Here is a 19,772-nt window from a genome sequence, read left to right on the forward strand (position 1 = left end):
ACATTTCCCTTATAATCACTATCATGATAATTTTAAGTTGTTCCCCAGAAGCATAGTATAGTACAGTAGAGAGTATACTGAACTTTGAGTCCAAATCTCAGGTTCTAAAGTCCCAGTTGGGCTATTTTCCAGCCACATTACCTTGAACAAGTCATTTAATCTTTCTGAGACCTTGTACAGATAGCTCCTAGGCTTGTTTCACAAAACATTATACAAATATTAGGCTGAACCAGATCACATTGCTGTTTTTTCTTAAATGTCAAAAACGGTTGAATTGTGGCAATTTCATCTGGGTCCAACTTAATAGAAGACATTATGATTTATTTCTTCTAGAGAATTTAGAGCTAAAGATCATTGTCACATAACTTATTGTTATACATTTTCTGCGGCACATAAAATAGGAACCTATTTCAACAGGTAAATTATCATTGAGAAATGGTCACATTCTCTCATCATAATGTTGTCCTGGGATTTCCATGGCTAGGCAGTTTGTAGGCATGAAAGCTATGTGAAGGTGTATGTCTCCTGAACTGTTACCTACTGGAACTGATTTTAATGACTGTTCCTTGCTACCCGTTTTTTTTTTTTTTTTTTTTTTTTTTTTATTTTGCAGTGGCCTGAAAAATACCTGAAGTAAAATTTCTAGAAATATTAACTGCTTGTTTGTGCAACTATAGTGTTACTTGGAGAAACAGCTGTAGAAAAAGCATGAGTGCACTAAATAAAATATTATTTACTACTGATAAAAATGAATGATGGCTAAGGGTTTGCAATTTATAAGTACAGCCGAGTTAAAAAAATCTAAGTACAAAAAAGGTCCAAGAGATAAACAGAATATGAAAATTTATAGAGGATATATAAACTTACTTTTAAAAATGTTAGTATCAAAAAAATACACATAGACTTAAGTTAAACTGACGTTAAATAATGTTTTGGTTTCTATGGTTTTTAAGGCACTATAAACTGAAATGATACAGTCATTTACAATATGAATAAATACCTCTGAGATATTTCCAATGATTTCTCCCTTTTGTCTTTGTGGGTAAATGATAAAGTCTTAAAATTTTTATGTTGATTTTGAAATTTCATTAAATTGAACTTCAACTTCTGTGAATAAGCCATGGTTACTCTCCCAATGCCACAATCAAATTACTCACTGTGAAACAAGCTATATAATTCTAAGGTTAAACAATAAACACTTCCATTCCTACAAAAAACATCCCTTTAGGGGATTATTAATGGAAAAGAAGCAGGGTTTAAAAGATATGGCTGGTAATAAAAGTGCAAAATGAAACTCACTATCTAACTATTAATAGCAAAAATATATTCTGATAATTCCAATGCTAGTGAGACATGACACCAATTCTTAAAAACAGTCACTGCCTTGACTCTAATAAAGCTGTACAAACGACTTGACTTTTAAGTACAAATCTTCTCTGCATTAATTTCCTATACATTTCAATTTTTAAATTTAGACCACATATTCTTCTTTATGCTATGAGCTAGGGCTGAATTTTAGAGCCCCATTTTTAAAACAAAAATGCAAATATACGGTGGGGGGAACCCTGTATGTAAAGAATTGTATCTTCACGTCTTAGGAAGTCCATTATTTTCCAAAAGTAATGAAATAAAATTAGCTTAGAAGCCAGACTCATCAGGTAATATAGAACGATCTGGAGCACATATCTAAGGTAACAATTCACAATCCAGAAGAACGAGTTATTTTAGTTGTTTTCCTGATAGACGTAACACTAATACAAAGAATTTAAGCTCTTAATTTAATTACCTGGTCATTTATGCCACTAATATGATGAGACTTTTATAAGGTATTCTTTCAGATTAATTGGATAAGTCATTTAAAATCTTAACATAAAATCGAGATACAATTATTTATGTATTGTAACTTAGCTTTGCCCAAGTACACAAAATATACCTCCAAATATACTGGGGGGGGGGGGGGGTGTGTGCCAAAAAAAGGTACACGTTTTAAGAGATGTTATCTATGTATTACTTTTTGAAGTTGAATTGAATTACGGTAGCAATGTGTAGCTCAAAAGATGGCGTTAATCAAATGAATGCTAGCATCAGTCATTGTATTACAATTTTAAGTGTTTTCCTTTTTTCAAATGTGTATACATTTTTTTGGCACCTTCTGTATATATCGTATTTGGAGAAACAGCATTCGAGTGATTTTGTTTGTATTCCCTTCTTCTCCCACCCTCCCTATATTGCATCAAGGCCACATCCGTAGCAGTCTCTGGAATACTGTGGGCAGCCGTTAGCTCACTTGATCACTCCCTCCTCCCGCATGCTTCTTCTTCCAGTTTCCACACTCTCCTGGTTTTTCTTCTGCCACACTGGCTGCTCCTTCTCAGTTTTCTTTGCCAGGTCCTCCTTCTCTCACCTCTTTCAACTGGCTGTGGAACACCACCACAGCCAGTTGTGGTGTTCCAGGACTCAGTCTTTGAGCCTCTTCTCTCCATTTTTATGTGCTCCCTTGGCTCAAACTGCCTTCCTGGCAGCTCTAACAGGTGTAGCCAAGTTAACATCTCCCTACCTTTCATTTCCTAACGCACCCCCATGTCAGAAAATGACAACTTCATTTTCTAATTGCTTAGCGCCCCTATCTACAATCTTAAAGCCATCTTGAGTCTTCTTTCTCTCAAACCACACACCTAATCCATGAGGAAACTCTGTTGGCTCTTCCTTCTTCAAAACACCTTGATGAATACCACCCTCGTCTCCACCACCATGATTACAACAGTCTGGATTACTGTAATAGCCTCCTGACTGGTCTCCCTACTTCTAGCCTTGACCCCTTATCATCTAAAGCTACCAAAGAAAACCAGATATCCTGTTAGTACATATGTCAGCTTATGGCTGTCCTCTACTCCCAATGCTCCGAAGCCTTCCCATATTAATGAGAGTAAAAGCCAAAGCCCTCCCCGAGTAAGGCCCTGTTCCCCGTTTTTACTTCCCAGATGTAGTCTATTCTTTACTGTCCCCATCCACTTTTCCCAGCCACAGTTGCCTTCTTGTCCTTTAAACTCTCCAGACATGCATGCACGTCATGGTTTGTAAATTGATCCTCATCTTTCTTAAAGCTTTGCACGAATGTCCCGTTCTGAGTGAGGCTTGCTCTGATGACCACTCTATTTTAAACTGAATCCACCCCCAACCACTGAGACCCCTGTTCTCCCTGTCACCCTTCCTTGCTTGAACTATCTCCTTGTGACTTCCTAACTTATCACCCCTGATGATATGTTATTTACCTCTGACATGTGGTATCTCATCTGATATGTTACGTATTTGCTCATGAACTCTCTCTCCCAGTGAGAATACAAGCTCCATGAAGGCAAGGAGTTTTGCTGGTTCTGTGCACTGTTCTGAAAGTGTTTATTATACACAGTGGCCACTCAAGAAATATTTGTTGAATAAATGAATGGATGAGCAAATGATACTTCTTTGGCAGAAGAGAAAATGGTACAAGCAGTCAGGGCCTTGTATACAAATAACACCAAAGAGTACCTGCTCCTTTGACTCCCCTCACCTGCCCCCAGCCTGGGAAACATGCCTCTGTCCCACAAAAGACTGCTCCAGAAAACACAGGACCGGAGTTTGGAGATCTTGGAGGAAATCTAGAAGTCAGGAGCACAACCAGTATACCTTTAGCTCTGTTGTCGGCAGAATTGGCCATTGCAGTCTCTCTGGGAAACTGATTCAATATGCATAACATTGTGTACAAGCAAGACCCTATTCACCCACAGAAGCAAATCACAAATTAACTTTTCAACTTCTCTGTAGATTGGATACAGCCTACGCTTTAGCGAAGTGCTGTCATGTACGTGTCTCTCGGCCAGTTGCCTTGGATACTACCATGCTGTCCAGGTTGGTCTGGCCAAGAGCTGAACAGGCAGTGGAATGGCAGCTAAGGGGTAGTAAATCCTGGGATTGTCGATTAAGTCTCCTTTCCTTGTGACTTAATCTGAGAGAAGAAAAATGTTATTCTACCAGGTTACTAGATGATTTTTCCCCTCAATAATCTGCCCCTAAGGTGTGATATATAAAACATGTCCTACCCCTTTGAGGAATTTATCCCAAATATTAGTAGATATAACTATTTTGGAAGCAGACAAAGGATCCTCTGTACTCAATGTTTTCTACTTGGAAATGAGGTTATCTGTGAGTGGAGGTCAAAAAGCAGAGCTATTAGAGGAAATGGCAGCATTCTGAAGGTCACTACACCAGGTACCAGACATAACCTTTCGCCTATCCTCTTACCTAGACTTGTCCTAGCAGAATAAATTACAGTGTAATCCCATTTGTATATTTTTTATTCATTTATAAATTCAATCACCCAACAAACAAATATTCCTTAAGTATTTATTAAATGTTTGTTAATATAAACATGACAGGCATTGTTCTAGTAATTAACAAACTAATGAACAAAATGCGATGTCCTTATTGACCTTAAATGTCCAGTTTATGGATATAACGATTTAGGATTTAATGGATGTAACGATTGAGGCTCTGCCTTTCTACACATAATTTGAGGCAACTATAATTCTAGAATTGAATCCTTCTTTTTTTTTAGAATTGAATCCTTCTTGATCGAGAGGGCTCTTCTCAATCATTGGGCGTGCATCCTAGATCTAGGGATTAAAAGGCTCTTCTGGTTTTTAAAATTGAAATGAAGGCTTCTTCCATTTTATTTCTGTCTATGAGATGGTAACGGGCCATAAGGAGGCGAGGGGCCACTGTGAGGAAAGTCACCTGGTTTTGTGTATGTCGGAGAGGACAGAAGCGAAGGATCTGTGAATGAGGCACTGGGGTAGCCTGGTTGGGTTGAGAAAGGTGATTGTGTGGGCCTGATTCCCAGAGTGGCAACATCTTCTACTCCAACCTGAAAATGAAATCTCTTGTTTTCTTATTCCTACAATCTGTCTTTCCTCCTTCCCACTTTCTCTAAGTATTTCTTTCTTCCTCTCTAACTTTTCTCCCATATCAATTCCTAAGAGAAGAATAAGAAACAAGACAGGCAGAAATGCTGCCCAAGGAGCTTCCAACTAGCATAGTCACTAAGAATGCCTCCAGCCTCAGCCAGCTGGGGCTTGATTTTGTGACTTGTCCTCTGCTGGAAGGATCATAGTTTCACTAGCGCTCAAAGAGAGCCTGCCCACGGAGCATTCCTGAAAGGTTCCTCTAGTTATACTACATCTCTTAAGCGTTCTCAAGGATCTTGTCCTTTAGGGACACCCTAAGTCCCTGGTTACGTTTCACATGCACATGACACAGGGTCATAAAAAAAGCATGCTAAGAAATATGAAATGCTCCATATGATTCTGTTACCTCCCATGGCAATACTTAGTGACTTTAGAATTAATACAGAAGGGGAAGATGTTAGTGGCATCTAGGCTCCTGGGGCATGGCAATGTGAAGGGTCTTATTGAGAGAGTTTGGAAATAGGAGGAATTAAAGAAAAAGTATTCATATGACTCCTCAGAGGAAGGGCCAATGCCAGATGAGACAAAACCATCCATAGGGCTCGTAGGTGGGCAACGAGCAAAACATGTTGACCTAACCTGTCTAAGGCTGCTGATAGGTCTAGGAACATCAGTACCGCTGTTTGGCCAGAGTCCCTGGCTCTGCATAGATCATCTGGCTGTATAGCTACGATAAAAAGAGCCAAAGGAAATTAAGAGGCCACACCTTTCTATCAAGGAAAACTACCCACCAGCATAGATCATGACTCCCTTTAGCATCGAAGATTCAGATGTCCTGGATGTAGTCTGTGTACCATCAATATTCTGTTTATTAGAAGGAAAACAAAACACATTTTCCTGGGTCTTTTGTTCATTCATCCATTAATAAATAGCATTTGAACACCTTCCGTGTCCCAGGTACTGATACAAGCAGTTAAACACAAATAAGACATTATCCTTGCCCAGAGGCTCTAGTCGGATGGGATGCCAGAGGAGATAGACAAACCGATGAATACCTGAGCTGAATCTAGTGTATGAAGGAGGCACACAGGTAGAATAACATTTGCAAATGCTCCAAGAGCAGAGTGATGTCATGACTTATAGAAAACTACGTATCATCGGGCTGTCACATGTGATGAGAGAGACTGGCCAGAAATAAATGAGGAGGGGGCTGAGGGGTTTATGTGCTGTGCCAAAGAATTTGAACTTTGATACTAAGGGATATGAGAAGGGGGGCACTTAATTTTAAGCAGGGGACTAATATGATCAAATTTCCATATAAAGAAAAATAGTGTGAGCAAATGTGGAGGGGGCAAGGGTAACAAGCAACCACAAAGACAAGACTGGGTGACTGTCCCAAGTGACCAGTTGGTAGACTGAGTGCCAGTCACTGAAATGGAACAAAAAGGAAGAGAAACATATCCAAGAGAAGATGCGCTCAATTTTGGCATGCTAAACTTGAGCTGAGAGTGACTTAGAAATGTCGCTATCTAGGAAGAAAGTACATGTAGGGATAGAGTTGAAGAGTCCTCAGAACGTGGATGCTATAAAGAAGATCGACGGCCCTTTCTAAGATGAGGGATTTCAATAGCGACTAACTTCGTAGATTTTTTTCTCCTGGAGCATTCATGCCCAGCAGTGATTTCATTGATCTCTAGACTATAGTAAGTATTTAATTTTTCTTATTTGATAACAAATGCAGGCTAATTACCAAGATATTTACAAAAGAGGTTTTGGTATATTTTTATGTGCAAATTACAATGTGAATATTGCGGAACTCGAAACATGGGCAAGGAAAATATCCCACTAATAGTTGTTGTCTTTTTAATTTAGTAAAGCATTCTTTTACATGGTGATTTTTTCCACTTGGGGGACTAAACGACTGCCAGTAATAACTTCACTTTTAAGGTTAATTCCTATTTAACCTGAAAGTTTCCCCATCAAATCTGTGTCATGAATACCTGGTGTGAGTTTTTATGGAATATAGATCAATATAACCTCAGACCTCTAGTCCACACAATTTTGCCAAAATAAGCTAACCCAAATGATTGACCCCACTGATAATAGATATCATATTTTGAAAGATACCAGCACAAAATATAAGTATTTCAAACTCAAGCTCTTTGATGACGAAATTAGAGCAGAAAAATCTTATCAAGTCTCTGGAAACAGGGTCTGAGAACAATGAGTCTGAGTCAGGAGAATCTGGTTCTTTCTACCCAGTGCTTCCACTGGTGCCCTGTGTGACCTTGGGCAAGTCCCACCCCCAGTTACTCATTTTCTTCCTCCTATCACCATGTGGAGTTTCAGAAAGCATTCTATGTTCTTTAGATGAAAGATACAAAGTGTGCCACTAAGTGGAAAGTCGGAGGCTTTTCACTCAGAAGAGGAAGAAAGACTCACCAGCACAATCACCATCCTAGAGACAAAAACTTTATCTAGTGGTTTTACTCCCCAGCTAACACTTAAATCAGCAAAGGTTGAGGTCACCAGTTCCCAAACATTTCACTCGGAAAAAGGAACCTAAGGAATGATCAAATCTTCTAAGTGATGTGTTGTTTTGTATTATCTGTAGCCTGAGAAAATATAGAGTGCTCAAAGTTACTGCCAATCCAGGAATACTTGGAAGTAAATTTATATTATTTTGTGTGCTATTCACTTAAAAAAAATTAAGTCTTTAATTTTTCAGAGCAGTTTTAGGTTCACAACAAAATTGAAGAGAAGGTACAGACATTTCCCAGAATGCACCCTGCCCCCACACAGGCACAGCCTCCCCCACTGTCCACATTGCTCACCAGTTGGTACATTTGTTACAGTTGATGAACCTACACTGACACATCATAATCACCCAAGGTCCAGAGTTTATATTACCCTTGGTGTTGTACATTCTAGGGTTTGGATAAATGTATAATAATGTGTATTCGTGGTACCATACTCTGTATGGTAGCATACAGAGTATTTTCACTGCCCTAAAAATCCTCTGTGCTTTGCCTATTATTCCCTCACCTCCACTCCCAACCCCTGATCTTTTTACTGTCTCCATAATGTTGCCTTTTTCAGAACGTCATGTAGTTAGAAACATACAGCACGTAGCCTTTTCAGATTACTTCTTTCTCTTAGTCATAGGCATGTTAATGCTCCTTCATGTCTTTCCATGGCTCGATAGCTAATTTCTTTTTAGCGCCGAATAATATTACATTGTTTGACTGTAATACAGTTTGTCTATTAACCTACTGAAGGACATCTTGGTTGCTTCCAAATTTTGGCAGTTATGCATGCAACGACTATAAACATCCCTGTGCAGGTTTCTGTGTGGACATAAGTTTTCAACTCCTTTGGGTAAATACCAAGAAGTGTGATTGCTGGATCATATGTTACAACTATGTTTAGTCTTGTAAGAAAATCACCAAGCTGTCTTCTAAAGAGGCTGTAGCATTTTGCATTCCCACCAGCAATGAGATTTCCTGTTGTTGCACATCCTTGCCAGTATTTGGTGTCAGTGTTCTGGATTTTGGCCATTCTAGTAGTTGTGTAGTGGTATCTTGTTGCTGTTTTAATTTGCATTTCCATGATGATATATGATGTGGAGCATCTTTTCATATCCTTATTTGCCATATGTATATTTTCTTTGGTGAGGTGTCTGTGCCCATTTTTAATTGGGTTGTTTGTTTTCTTATGGTTGAGTTGTAAGAGTTCTTTATATATTTTGGACAACAGTCCTTTATCAAATGTGTCTTTCACAAATATTTTCACCCATGAATTTGTATTTTTAATACACATGGCATTCACATATATTTGAAAAATAGTGGTGTCTGTAACATGTAAGACATAACTCCTCAGTCACAGGCAACCACTAACGTCTGCAATAAGAGGCTCTCCATATTAAATCTTAACACCCACAATGGCAGTTTGAAGACTGAGCATTGGAAATAACTCCTTAGCTTCACAGAAACTTTGGTTTTACTACCTATGTCCTATTTTATCCAATTGTTGTAGCGATTAAAATAAAAAATCTCATGCAAGAGGAATGTAAAAGTCTGGTATTCTGACACAAACATTAATGCACCAAAAAAATACCCTACACAGAGAAAGGAACAAAGTAATTCAAGAGACAGACTGTTTAGACAGCCACATAAAATAGTGGAAGGAGGCAGATGCACAACAAAGTTTCTCTACTTTTCGCAAAGAGAATAATAAAAAGTATGTTTATAAACTATAAAAAAAAATCTCCCTTGTCAGTAAAAATGTTTTGTAAAATATAAAGCACTATACAAATAATAAATGGTTAAAATTTATAGAGGGAGAATATCAATTTCCAGGATCACAAAGGCATGGCTGCATTAAGAGTTTTGTCGCCCCTAGGAAGGGAAAATGGTATAATCTCACTTTATTGTGGGGCCATGTCTCCTTGAGCACTATGTGTCATTCTGAGTCCAGCCTTTCAGAATATTGAAACTATCCAGAGGTCTCGCTCTAGAGGACCTGCTCTGTCAACAGGAGAGGAAAATATAGATGATTATAAGTAATAATACGTAGTTACCACTTATTGATCACGTCCAGGCATTATTCCAGACCTTAGTATATATGATCACTAAGGTTCACAATGCAGCACACTTCTTAACCTTTATTTTTAACAGGGGAGCCTCTGAGAGCAGTCCCAGAACTGTAAGAATTCTGGGAGCCTGATTCCAAAGCCTCCTCCCTCACTATACCAACACTGACTCCTACTAATGATATGCATACAAAATGGGAGAATTTTCCCAAGCAAGAGATGCTAAAATATTTGTTCAGTACCCACCTGGCAGCTCAGCCTCAGTGTCACAGTTTAAGGTCTTGATTCTAGTTTCTTTCTTCAACAACTATTTAGAACCTACAATCTAGCCTTTTGGGCACTGTTGATTTCACTGGCTAATAAACTCATAATTCCTAAGTTATTCTACTTATGTATTTCCTGTTTATGTTCTCCAAGATCCATCTTGCAAAAAAATTCCTAAGCAACTCAAACACAAGCTATGCTATCTCTATCTTCTGGTTCCATTCCCCATTTTCCAGTAGTTTGAAAGCAATCTGCAAAGCACTTGATTAGTATTATCTTTTTTATTCCTTAGGACAAGAATTGAGTTGGTGTTGGGCCTCCATTTTTGTAGAAGAGGAACGAGTTCTAAGGTAAGATTCACACAGAGGTTTGTTGGATGCTAAAGCCCTGGTTTTACGCCCCATTTTGCAGTAGTACACTATGTCTCCCGAGAACACAAACACAATGTCTTCTGGTCAGAAGAGATTAATAGTTAAATTAAAGGAGCCGGATAGAGAGATATCAGAAGTTATCACAATCTAGTACTCTATACCTGCTCAACTCCAGTTGCCTTCACTTCAATTCACTTTCCATCCCACAGCGCCAAGAATTTAGGATTGTGAATTATTCAAAACGCCTTCAGAATTAAGGGAGAAGCAATAACAGTGAAGTAAGACCACAGCATTAAATCTCCTTTCCTAAAACAAAGGTGTTGTCATTCAAACGTTTAAGGAAAATAAAATTCCAAATCAAAGCACTGTATTTGCCATCAAAATCACACCCCCTGGTAACACACTGTGATGTCACCCCCACACCCCCCCCAAAAAAACGGTCCTTCACCCTTGAATAGGAGGAATTCCTGAAGGAATGAGACTCTTCAGGGGATTGCTCTAGATCAAATGGACCTCAGCTCCTTCAAAGGGACCCCCCGCTGGATCACAGTGGCAGAGGAGAATTCCCTACCTCAAAAAACTGGAGATGCAATGGCTGTATCAAACAAACAAACAAGCAAAAAAATCACAGAATTTTGACTCCATATGGAATTTAAAAAATTTAATATGCTAGTGAAATATGAGATAATATTATGAACATAATTAAAGAGGATACAAGAATGGTTTTGTTATTGCCTTAGGACAGCCTTCCTTAGGTTTTACTCTTTTTTTTTTTTTTTAACCCAGCGCAACACAGGATGTAGAGGAAGCCAGAGCACACTGAAGCTGGCCATTGAACGAGGGTGGGAACGAGTAGAGATTCTCATGCCCGAGTCTTTCTGGGGCTCATACATATCAGGACTTTGATAACAGTCTCCAAGCAACAGACACTCTGTGAGAGTGGTATGTATACTTTAGTACAATCCTGATGAAAATCATTACTTCTTGAAACTATGACTCCTTCCTAGTCTGAAAATGCGAAAAAACATGAATTTGCACTATGTATAAGAATCCTTGGAAGAAATCGTAGAGCATTTTCAAAGCTAGGCTAGGAGCCTGGACCTATCGTGTAGGAAAGAAGAAAGTGCTTGAGGTTTATGAGTAAGATAGAGCTTCAAAGCAAATCTGGAAAGGAGGTGAGGAAGACCTGCATACACCTTGGAGGCAGCAGAAATGCAATGACAGTTAGCTCTACACTGAACAATCCTAGGTTTTACCCACTGCTTAATGTTCCCAGATTTTTAATCATTCCTTTTTAATTTTCATGGAACCAAATAGCCAGTGGGCAAAAGTGTTTTAATGAGCTGGGGCTAATTATTTTACACGGAGTGCATAAGGACTATGGTTGAGGGATATCTGACGTACATGAGGGGGCAGGATCAAGAATAGGATTCTCTGGGAAGACGACCTCATTTTTTAGGAGTTTTAGGAGTGCTGGGAAGTATGGCCAAGCTATTACAAGTGAAGGACTTATGAAATCACTTCTAATTGATCTTTCCAGATATAAAATGCAACTTTCCAAGCTTACAGTTTCTTCTTCTATAAACTACCCAGTTATGGAATAGGTTGGTTCTTACTCTTTTCAGGATGGTACACCATGCTGTGGACCATGTAATGTTTCTTAAGACAGAGAGTTCAATAATCATTTGATAATTCACTGTCGTTTATGCTATTTTAGGTTCTTACAGGAGAAATGTGTACACCTATCTTGAGTTATCAGGGTGCCTTATTGTACCATAAGTATATTTTAAAAATAAATTTTCTTTTAAAAAGGTCATTAATTGACTCAATCCTTTTGCATCTTACAGGAATAAAGAACTCACTGTCTAGATCCACACACCAAATTTATGTCACACACGTACAAAGAAAATTTCAGTCTGTACACTCCGGCCTCTGCAGCAGGTGAAGGCAGACTGCTTAAATCAGTGCCTCAGAAACTTTATGTTCTGGGTTCCTTTCTCTCAGAATACCAGCAGGTGTGCTCTGCTTCATTCCTGCTCCTCTACAACCGCCCCATTTTGACGATTTGCATATTATTTTGGACAACTGTAATCGTAAATTGGTCTACCTTCTTTAATCTGGGAATGGCAGCAAGTCATGTTTAACAGCTTTTAATTCCCCCCCTTTTAATGAGATACCTGCATTTGGCAGTGACTCAACCGTGTACTGCTTGCTGTAGGCTAGGGGGCATGAATCACAGAAAACAGATGGAAGAGACCCATTAGGGAACCTCACACAGCTCCCTGCCAGACTCAGGGTGCTTCTCAACAATAAAACTTCTAGGACCAATTCAGCATACTTGTTATATGCCTCCAAGGATGGAATTGCTAACACTTGCACTGTAGGCGTTTCTATAATTTGGGGATCCCACACTCCGACAGTCGTCTCCTGGCTGTTTCACTTACACCTCCCTTATACTCACTACTCTCCGTCTCACTACAAAGCGGTGGGTCCACCCAGACTATTGAATGTCTCTTATGTACACACACTTTTCTTCCGACTGTTTGCAAGCACTCACATATGTAGAGAGTGACTGCCTTGGCTAGCAAGGGAAAATTGAACTATATAGAAAAGCACTTCTGATACTTCTTAAGCCTTGCCATAAAAAGTTGAAAAAGGACTCGTATCAGGGACTTCATTCTCAAAGGCTGCTGTCTTTTATATGCTTTCCAGTTCTTTGTTTGGTCTAATTCTGTTCTCGCTGCTTTCCTCAGAACTCTTTCCAGCTGTTCCACATCTGGAACCGAGCTGCTCATACTGAACAAACTATTCCTGGTGTGGTCTTACTTGACAAAGACCGATTTGGGATCTTATTTTGGTCAGTCCCCTAACCCTGCCTACCTTTTCTTTTCCCTTCTCTTCTCTCTCTCATTCTGTAAACTTCTCTTTGGACATTATGTTCTGGAGAGTTGTCATTCAAATCAAGTCAGTGGCCTCAAGAATAGCAATGACAAGAATCTAATGGGAGGCCCTAAAGCTCATTTGGTTGATATTTACTTTATATTGTGTTGCCTTTCAGGATTTCCATTTCTCCACTTTACTACAATTTACATTATCACCAACAACCACCACCACCATCTTTTTTTGTTTTTAATGTATTTTTCAATGTATTACCTTTTTTGTAATTATTCCTTATAGCTACCATGGGCTAATTGGCCTTTTTCCATTTCCATTTTATTTCCAGCCAAATATACTATTTTACCTACTTTCTAGCTATGATTATTTTCCTATTAATTTTTTTCTCTTTGCTAAGGTTGGAGAATTCTGCCTTCAATTTACTGAGAAAACTTACTTAGACAGTTAGCTTAACCTCCCTAAACACTATTTCTTCATTGTCAAAGTGATTCTTGCAATCTTTGCAAGACTCAGAATTGGAAAGGACAGAACTCGTAGCAAGGCCACTTCCTTTGACTTTTAGTTATGGCCACTTGTCCTGCCAAGTTTCCCACATACATGAAAATCTAGCTTCCTTTATAGCAGGACCTAGTTAAGCAAATCTCCTTTTAACTATAGGACTTTCTACTTATCTATGTGAAAAGCTTCCTATCTAAGTTATTGGCAAGACTGGAACAACTATGCAGCCAGATTTTTAGCCCATCTGTTTATACTGAGAGGGGGTGATGTGCAAATATGGCCCTCACAGTAAATCCCAAGGGTACTCCCAATGCTGCACCAATACCTTCTCCACCTCTCCCCGTCTCCCCTCCTCTAAGAACAGCAGGTCTTGCCCACATCCCCTCTCCTCCATGCCACCCCACCTCCATCTCTAGTTCAGCTGGGCTCAGATCATTCTTTTTGATGGTATTTAAAAAGATATACAAAAGTAGATAAGCCCCCCGTATACTCCACAGATCAATTTTTAACATGTCATCCCAAAAGTCAAAGGACCCCAGATTCAATTTCTCTTCTTCAGAGATTCAGAGGCAGTCCCTTGTGTCCATCCATCCTAGGAATTTTCCAGTGTGCCTGGGGGATGACCGCCAGTGTGACCGGTCTTTGGATCTCATCACCACTAATCTTTTGTAACCACAGGACTAACAGAACACATATCCTCATCCAATTTACCAGTGTTTTCCTTTCCCTCTCCTCTCATTTAAAATTCTCCCAGAAGTTAAAAAAAAAAAAAAAATTACCTACCTTCTTTCAGCCCCAACTCTAAAACATATATTTCACCTCAAATGATTTTTTTTTTTCTTTTTGCCTATGTTCTCAATTCTTCCTAGTGCTCATGACTTCAACTTTTAAAAGGCTTGAGGCAAGATTTTGGAACAAACAAACAAACAAGACACTGCTATGGAGAAAATGAAAACCAGCAAAAATAAAACAAAACGGTAATTGATAATTATTTGGGGAGAGAACATTTATTTTTCTTTCTATTTTGACAATCTTTTGTTAGTTTGCTTTTCCTCGGCACTTCTAAAAGAGCTGAGAGCTCAGATCAGAGGCCTTTAAATTTCAACGTGCACTACAATCCGTGCTAAAACTAGATTTTCGTGTTACATTCAGTTGTAGATTGCCAGGCCCCATTCCAGAGATTTTGATTCAACAGGTCTGGAGCGGGGCCTGGGAATCTGCATTTGCTCAAGCAGGCCGGAGGGCTCTGATGCTGGTGGGAAACACAGAGTCCTGCTGGGGGTTCTGAGGAGAGAGCCGTTGTTTCTACGTGGGGGTAGAAATGAAATTTAAACTTTACAATTTTCACTCAATCATCAGGCCACAGCAAAAAATTAGGCATTGACCCTGTAGCAAGTTCTGTTTCAGTGTTCGGAGCTGCAGTGGCGAACAAGATTACAGAGACCTGCCTCACTGGAGCAGAGAGTCCACATGGGCAGGATTTCAGGAGCAAAAGGAGGGACCACTGTAAACAGAGAGGGGCGGTATTAAGGAATGTCAAGTTTAACGCTGGGCACGGTGGAGACGCTCAAAGATGACTTCACTTACTATTTGCTGATTTTCTTTAATTAGGCGGTGTGTGTCACCACCTAAACACACACATTAATAGGATGACAAGATTAAGACATGAGAATCAGTGATGAATAAAATACATAATCAAATCTTAATTGACATAGACTAAAAGACCACCTATGTGAATTCTGTCGTTAGGTTACTACAATCTAGAAGGGCTTCATGGAAAAGGTAGACCTTGGAGTTCTGGGAAGCTAACAGCGAAAGTGGAAAAGGAGCCAGTACTGTGGTCATTTTCAGACACGTAAATGCTACCCTTTTACTCAAGGTGTGGTCCCTGGATCAATAGCATTGACATGACTTGGCAATACCGTTGTGCTAGAAACAGAATCTCAGGCCCTACCCAGGTCTCCCGAATGAGAATCCTTATTTTAACGAGATTACCAGATGATTCATATGTACATTAGAGCTTGGCACACACCATGCTATAAAAGGTCCAAATTGAGATGGTTACACATAGTAAAACCAGAGCTTAGGGGTACAGTTGGGAGGCTACAGTTGATGATATCACTGAGTTAAGAACACAGAGACAATACCTTTTGCCATAAAGGTGGAAGGCCTTTCAGAGTGCGAAGTAAAAAGAAAAGGATGAAAACTGGAGCCTATAGCCCGGGCATCTCTCACAGTGAGAGGAATACTCATACAATAATAAGAGGGGGAAAGAACCAGATGAGACAAAGAAGAGATTAGAAGGGAGGGTGGTACAACAGGAATTAGTAAAAGCGTTGGGATGGCCATGCTTCAGTGACAGAGGATAGAGGATGGGCTTCAGCGTGGGCACTGGAGATGACTAACCAGGACTCAGCGCTCACGCCAAAGGGCGGTGGGAAGCCCTGCGAGGCATTTAAGAATATGATACAATTTCAAGATATAGTCCAAGATATTAATTAAAAGAGTCACCTTTTTCCTAGAAGGTAGGTTAAAAGTGAACTATACGAGAGATTATGGGTAAAATTGTAAATATATAAATGAGCACTGAACTTCTTCCAGAACTACAAGTATGTAGCAAGAATTTTTCATTCAGTCTATCTTGTGTGAGCTCCCCATATCCCTGTCTTCCTTTCATTTAGATCTAGCCTCTTCTTCCATCCAATCTGAAAAAAAAGATACACACACACACACACACACACACACACACACACACACTCACTCTTCCTTCTAGAGCCAATACAGCTAAGGTTTTAATTGGGTCCCCAACCCCAGATTTTTTTCACCCGATGTTTGAGAACCCATTCATAACTTCTGGATCTTTTTGAGCATCTTAACATCTTTAAAGAGAGTGAGATGAAGAGAGTAAAGATTTTGTGGCTATTGAATCTTTCAAAGGAAAAGTGGTTCATCGGTAGTAAGAGTCAAGTAAACTCCTTTTAGAAGAGAGCTTTGTGTCCTTTCAAAAATTAGTTAACTCCTCAAAGCCTAAGTGTTTTTCAACTATAAAATTGAAGACATCATAGCTACCACTTAAGGTTCTTAGAATAATTAAGTGAGTTGAGTTTTAAGTTGCTTTATTATAGTGCCTGATACATGATAATTGTTTTGATAAACATTAGTGCTACAAGGCTAGGGATGTATGTTACCATAAATAGGAAAAAAGAAGAATGGGTTGATCACTTAATATTTATTGGTGGTAACTTACACTTACCTTGAACCAAAAATTTAAATTTACTACTGACACATCTTGCATGCTTAAAATAAACAAGATACTCTCCAAAAGACAGTTTTATAGCATCGTGTCTGTGCTTCTGGATTTTAAGGGTAGACTATGTATAATAAAAACATGAAGTAAAAGTCAGCTGAAGAAGAGAAGCCATCAAGGATAAAAAGGATGAGAGAGAACCTCAGTGCCAGCTCCGAGGTGCTGCTTGATAAATGAGTTCCTTAGAATTCCAGAAACACTACTAAACATGATGGTTGGTGTCTTAACCTTTGGGAGGGGTGGTGAATTTTTCAAATGTTCCAATAAGCTGAGATAAATATGGAATGTTTATTGAGCATGTTTCAAGGTTATTCAGAAGTATCAACAAGAAGTGAACATGAGGTAACCTTGCACAAATTACTTGCCTCTTGTCTGCAAGGTTGATGGGCTAGATAAGCCCTAAATGGCCCTTGTAGTTCTACTACGTTCTGGAAAGGCAACAGATAACTGAAAGAGAGTCTAGACCATGCAGTTAGTCAGACTGGGCTGGATTTCTGGTTCTACCACCCACCAGACAAAGCACACAACGTCCTGGTTCTCATTACTCTCCCATGTAAAAAGGCGGAAAATAAAATGTGCACTGCAGAGCTACTGAAGGATGAAAGATAATGTTTCTAAATTATCCGGCACATAATAGACTCATGATTCTATGATTGTGTGTCCAATGTACCCAGTGACAAATGTAAGGTATTGTTATTCCACCACTGACTAAAAGGCAATTCTTTAAGTTCCAAAAACAATTTTTGTGTTACAAGAAAAGAACCATCTCAGGCTCTTCTTAGAATGTGAGTCAGAGTTCATTCTAAGGATCAGATAGGCTTCTAGAATATTTATATCTTCCTCCCTACCCATTGTTGAATATGAATTGTGACATCTTCTTCTGCAACAAACCCTTACTGAAGAGGCGTGCATTTGTGCGTATGCGTATCTGTCCCTTACTTATTGCAAAGCTTGATGATCAGTAATGTGGGGTTTACTCAGTTGTGCATGGCTCAATTCTCTGCTCCGGAGAAGCCAACTAAAACTTGTCTCTGTAGGAGGACTGGCACACAATGATCCAAAGGATCAAAAGCACTATTTTGAAAAGGAAAAATGAGTGACTCCATCCACAGAATTCCGTGAATCAATTAATGTTTATAAAGAACTTTCATAGGCCTTATGCAAAAGGCACTTTAAATGTAAACATTTTTAAGGGCACTTCATTTTGTGAGGCTAGATTAGGAACAGGACAGTGACTCTTAGTATGTTGGGAGGCAAGAAAAGGTTTTTAAAGAAAGCACAGATATAGATGTACCCTGCTAAAAACCCACTGCAACCACTACGTAAAAGGATGCTTTTACGGTACGTTTTCTGCACAGATGCTAAGCCAGGTGAAATGTGGAAATCCAAATTTTTTAGCTCCTGGAGAGCAAAGTTCCTCAGCATAAATAAGTTTTAAATAAGTTTTTTAAAATACCAAATCAATTTCAAGCGCTAACAGCCCTACCAGCACATAAATTCTTAAACAATTAGCCTCATTCCCAACCGGGATCAAACACAAGCCAGCAGCCAAGACAGTGTAGGTCCTGAGCTTGGTGTGTTCAAAGAGAATCTTGATTTGAGCCGAGTGTGATCTCCAGATGCAGTACAACCCTTCTACACACAGCTCCATGGGAAAGCATTTTCTGGAAACAGATGCACCTTGTTTAAAACCAAAGTTTTGTTTCTGAAAAACTGGGTACAAATAGAATTTTTAAAAATTGAATCATGTTTCAAACCCCCTGGAGAGGCTCATATCACAGGGAACCCTGTCATAAATGTTTTTGCAAGGGAAGAACGATTTTACAAATTGACAAAGCACCTCTAATTTACATGATGCATTGATTTTTTTTTGTTTTTTTGGTTTTGTTTTGTAATTATGTGCTTGCTTTTTATGGTTTATTTTGAGCAACGTAAAGAAAACATTTTTTTCTTTTTGAATATTTAATTTTTAAATATTCCCCTTTTTTTCTTAAGTGTAACTTTTAATATATTCTGGTACTAATTCCTTTCATCCCCTAACTCCAACCCCACCCCTACTCCATGGGTATATTCCTTCACCCCAGGCCCCAGAAAACCCCTCTATTTTTGAAATGGAAACCAATAGGATGATCTAATTTAATTTAATAGAATTTATTTATGGCCAAATTCTCATTTCACTTTAAATCAAAAGAACCAAGTAGGGACACCATGTCCCAGATTTCGGTCCTTCTGCTTAAATGTAATAGGATTTATATTCCCTACCAAGTTCCTAAAATTTAACCATAAAATAAATTCAGTACATTCAATCAGGTTGGGTACTGCACAAGTTCTTAAGTCTTGGAATCAGACTGCATTCTGCTACCTTCGTTTTCTGTTCCACACCAATTGCCACACAGTATTTCCTTTTTGTCAACTCAATCTCTAAAGATCCAGCTTTAGGAAAATATGACATCATCAAAAGGAATGTAGCGCCATCTAATGTTGAAACTGTGAATTACCTCAGGTGGTAGCTCATTGGGTGTCTGACAATATCAAATTATCAGTTTTTCTCAAAAAAAAAAAATCGTAAAATATCCCCTATGATTGTGGCACTTTGAGGTGCCTTGGCACACAGTTTGGGAACCGTAAGTTCTGAGACAAAAAGGAGACTCTTTCCATTTCTCTGAATTAATTAAACAACATCATAAGATTTCAATACCTTTTCGATATACACAGACATGCACAGAGCTGCAATCTGTAATTGCCTCTATGTATAACTTACTCCCAGTTAACAGCACTGCCATTCCAAGTAGGTCTCATTTTAAAAGACAATATCTACTGAAATGCATTTAAAGACAAATATACCTTTAAATTTCAGCTTTACTTCCATGAATTTGTATCTGACCAGTGGTTTAATTTAGTTT

At 38.9% G+C, this 19,772-nt stretch overlaps 1 protein-coding gene across 6 annotated transcripts in view; it reads right to left on the bottom strand.

Annotated features, from left to right (window-relative positions):
* The window catches only part of ARL15 (ADP ribosylation factor like GTPase 15), a 379,903-nt gene that overhangs the window by 71,383 nt on the left and 288,748 nt on the right, over positions 1 to 19,772 (bottom strand). For 4 of the 6 annotated variants that reach the window (XM_033111062.1, XM_033111058.1, XM_033111061.1 and 1 more), the window contains one exon: positions 14,886 to 15,066. The exons of the other annotated variants lie outside the window; for them this stretch is intronic. In XM_033111062.1, coding sequence (XP_032966953.1) covers positions 14,911 to 15,066 — 156 coding nt within the window. In that variant the 3' untranslated portion in view covers positions 14,886 to 14,910. Of the gene's footprint in view, positions 1 to 14,885; positions 15,067 to 19,772 lie in introns of those variants that run through there. 6 annotated transcript variants of the gene reach the window in all.

Source organism: Rhinolophus ferrumequinum, chromosome 7 (assembly GCF_004115265.2).
Source record: "Rhinolophus ferrumequinum isolate MPI-CBG mRhiFer1 chromosome 7, mRhiFer1_v1.p, whole genome shotgun sequence".
Classification (NCBI taxonomy): Eukaryota; Metazoa; Chordata; class Mammalia; order Chiroptera; family Rhinolophidae; genus Rhinolophus; species Rhinolophus ferrumequinum.